The sequence below is a fragment of the Sphaeramia orbicularis genome, chromosome 5, assembly GCF_902148855.1.
Source record: "Sphaeramia orbicularis chromosome 5, fSphaOr1.1, whole genome shotgun sequence".
Taxonomy (NCBI): Eukaryota; Metazoa; Chordata; class Actinopteri; order Kurtiformes; family Apogonidae; genus Sphaeramia; species Sphaeramia orbicularis.
Genome location: NC_043961.1, coordinates 49,973,265 through 49,976,835, shown reverse-complemented (window position 1 = coordinate 49,976,835; position 3,571 = coordinate 49,973,265). Strand labels below are relative to the sequence as shown.

General features: G+C 34.8%; 1 protein-coding gene across 1 annotated transcript in view; it reads left to right on the top strand.

The window, feature by feature from the left end:
• The first annotated feature begins 1,830 nt into the window (after window positions 1-1,830).
• Window positions 1,831-3,571, top strand: part of LOC115419712 (elastase-1-like) — a 5,405-nt gene continuing 3,664 nt past the window's right edge. Inside the window, exons 1-3 of the mRNA XM_030134657.1 lie at window positions 1,831-1,926; window positions 2,206-2,303; window positions 3,491-3,571. The exon at window positions 3,491-3,571 is cut by the window's right edge and continues 20 nt beyond it. Of these exons, the coding sequence (XP_029990517.1) occupies window positions 1,887-1,926; window positions 2,206-2,303; window positions 3,491-3,571 (219 nt within the window). The 5' untranslated portion in view covers window positions 1,831-1,886. The remainder of the gene's footprint in view (window positions 1,927-2,205; window positions 2,304-3,490) is intronic.

Sequence of the window (3,571 nt, the reverse complement as noted above, 5' to 3'; positions counted from 1 at the left end):
CAAATGCAGGATGGACATTTGGGTGCACTCATATGCAAATATCCTTTTATTCCACACAGTTGTAGCCAAGTTAAGTTCACCAGCTACTTTTACAAATTCTATTATTTACTTCAATAAAAGTGTAACGACATAAATAATAAATAATACAGTGATTGATAAGCAACTTAGAGTTTGATTATTAAGTTTAAAATTGTATTGAGACCCCCTTGTTTTTACTCTTAATGTTTTTTTTTTTTAATTTACATTATTTTCAATCATAGACATTACCATATACAATTAAAATGAGCTGAATGGGATGATTATATTAAGAGCCCCCTTTGTGTGTATTTGTGTATCTGTACCTTAGTTTAATTTTTTAGTTAGTATACTGTATACTTTTTTTTTTTTTTTTTTTTGCAAAAAAATAAAAAAAAGTGTAAAATTAAAAATCAAGAGTTTAGTTTTTTGCCCAATATTTTAGAACTGACTGTTTGATTTTTCACCTCAAAAGCACTAAAAATACATGCACTGTTTATTGTAACACTTTATTTTTGTATCTGTAACCTTCCTATATGAGATGACCAAATCTTCGCATATTGTGGATGAACATGATGTTTCAATAATGTTTTCCCATGCTTACACTATATTTTCTGCATGATAAGTGAGTGACGCAAACATTGAAACAAACTTGCAGTATATTACATCAGGCTATTCACTTTAAGTTTTCACTGGAGAGCTTACCAACATTATCAGTATACGCTGCATATTTAATGAAAGCTTTAGCAGACAATAGCAATCCATATCATTAGCCTCATAAGATAATTACCTAACTCATACATTATATGGACAAAAGTGTTGGGACACATTGAATTCAGGTGTTTCTGTTTTCTAACAGGGGTGTGGGATACAGAACAATAATGACAAATGTCATAATATAGTTTTATATTGTGATAAATATTAAATTGATAATGAATGTTGATTTTTATATCTCAAATCAGCATGAACAGGACATCTTACAGCTGTAGCCATGATGCGATCCAATATTTTTGTCCATATAGTTTATAAACATCAATATTTCTATAAAGTTTAATGAGAGATTTTTCTTCCTAAATAGATGGTTAGTTGTGGTAGAAAATTATTATTTACACTTAGAGCACAAAAATGTTTTGCAAATTTAGAGATAGAACATTTAAAATCATAGTAATGAATAAAAAACAAACAAACAAACAAACAAACAAACAAAAAAGAATCAATGTTGAGAGAAATTAAGTAAAAACCATCTCTGAGGCATTTTGGAAGCAAAGATAACAAAGTAAACCAAACTAACCAATGCAATGATATTTATCACAATATAAAACTATACTACGATATTTGTCATTATTGTTTTGTATCCCAGACCCCTGTTAGAAAAGAAACACCTGAATTTAACATGTCCCAATACTTTTGTCCATATAGTGTATGACTTATTATGGTTTGAAGCTGACGATATGTTTAAAGACACACTTATGATGTATGTCTTCAGCCAGGTCAGCATAACCATTCTGTCAAAAATATGTTTTCCCCTTTGAATAACTGCCCCCAAAATAAATATGGTGGACTTTATCAGAGATAAATACATTCATATAATATCCCTCTAAGTCCACTGAATCACTGTGACTCATGTCATCCAGTGATATGCTTGTCAGCCTACGTGTCATTCTTCATCCTGAACTGTTTCCTACTGGTCAAACTGGGGGTGTTTGGTATCTGACCGTGATAACGCTGTGTGAGACAGACCACAGGTGCATACTTGGCTTTTTATCACAAGGAAACTTCATTTTTCCACACTGGCTGAAGGTCGAGTTGATGTATAAAAACAGGAGAGAGGCGTTTCTCCCCTCACAGAAAGGTTTTGACGCACTGCAGACATGCTCAGGTTTCTGGTGTTGACAAGTCTTGCAGCCTTGGGTAAGAAAATGACAGCCTAAACGGCACCACATAATCATTCATTATTGATTTCTTTTTTGTATTCTTCGCTCCTTCACTCTGTCATCCTGTCATTCATTCATTTTCAGTTTAGTCAACACACAGGAAGGAGCTACTGGCAGTCTCACTCGACTAATACACACTTTTGCACTCTGGCTGCCCTCATTTCTCTTTTGCTATTTCTTTCGGTGGAAATAATATTATGAGGCCTCTGGGAGACTGTAAATAAATGGTGTCCATTCTTTTTATGTTTTTAATCAGTGCTGGCTGAGCTGGAGCCCCAGCCCAGGTATCTGGAGGACAGTTTGGGGAGAGTTGTTGGAGGTGAAGTGGCCAGCCCCAACTCCTGGCCTTGGCAGGTAACATACTGTAACAGAAAGGCCAATGAATTCACTATTAATGTAATGTTTTTGCACTGATCTCAGGTCTGTTTTCCATTATTTTGTAAACATGGAGCAAGCAGTAAATCTTAAAAACCACAATTTATATCGGTTACTGCCCCAGTTTCTTTTAACTTTAAACCACCTCGGTACCAAAAATCTCCGGTTATCTATGACAAAAGGCTGCATGTTCTAGAGATTTTTAGACCAACGGTGGCTCTGGACTACTCCACTTAGGCTGCTTACCAGAGGGGGGGGGGGGGGGGGTCACGTAATTTGAATTAACTCACCAGTTACATTTCAGATGGACAGACCAAACTAGGAAGAAAGGAAGAGCTCACCAAAAAGAAGGTTTGAGGTTTTAAAAAGTTAAAACCATAGCTTGATGTATTGCTTCAGGTAAAAATAGAAAAAGTTACAAAAAGAATCTAGCATCAAACACACATTTCATCACAGAAAGAAAAAGAAAAAGCCCGCCAAAACAGAGTTTCCTTTATTACTTTTTATAGTCTTTAGTGACTCTTGGAGACTCCCATTATTCAATGACATCATTCGTCGTACGCTTATTATTGGTTAATGATAGTTACTAGTCAGAACATGTCAGTCACTCCATAAGCTAATTCTAAGAAAAGCACATGCTTTTGCATGTGCACAGCTCTTGCTTAACACCTGCACTATTAGGCTAGCATTTCTTGACCACAAAAATCCCCTTAAGTTCATAATCTGTTTTTTCTGCTCGACTTTGTTTACCACAACTACTCTCTAAAGCTATAAAATTAGATCTTTCTCGTTGCAATTGACCTTTTTTCCAAGTTCAGCACAGGCAGGTGTGAGTTCATCAAAACCACACACACTCAAACCTTTCACTGATTGTTCAGTACAAAAAAGGATACAAAATACAGTTGAAAATTAAATCAGAATATGACATCTTAGATCTGCAAAAGTAAAAGATTCTTCAAGCAAAAGAACTTGTAATGAAAAGATTAAGCAAACAACTTATAACCTTACAGTTCCTCTTCTTCCTTTCCATTTTGGTTCATGATGTATGATTTATAATGTTCATCCGACACTTTTTGGAGCAAGACTTAAAGTCACACATTCAGCTTCCATTCAACACGATCTGTACAACAATTTTTAAAAAAAATTATTTATTTCTTTTTTTTTAGATTTCTCTCCAGTACCGATCTGGCAGCCGTTACTATCACACATGTGGAGGAACCCTGATTCATAGACAGTGGGTTATGACT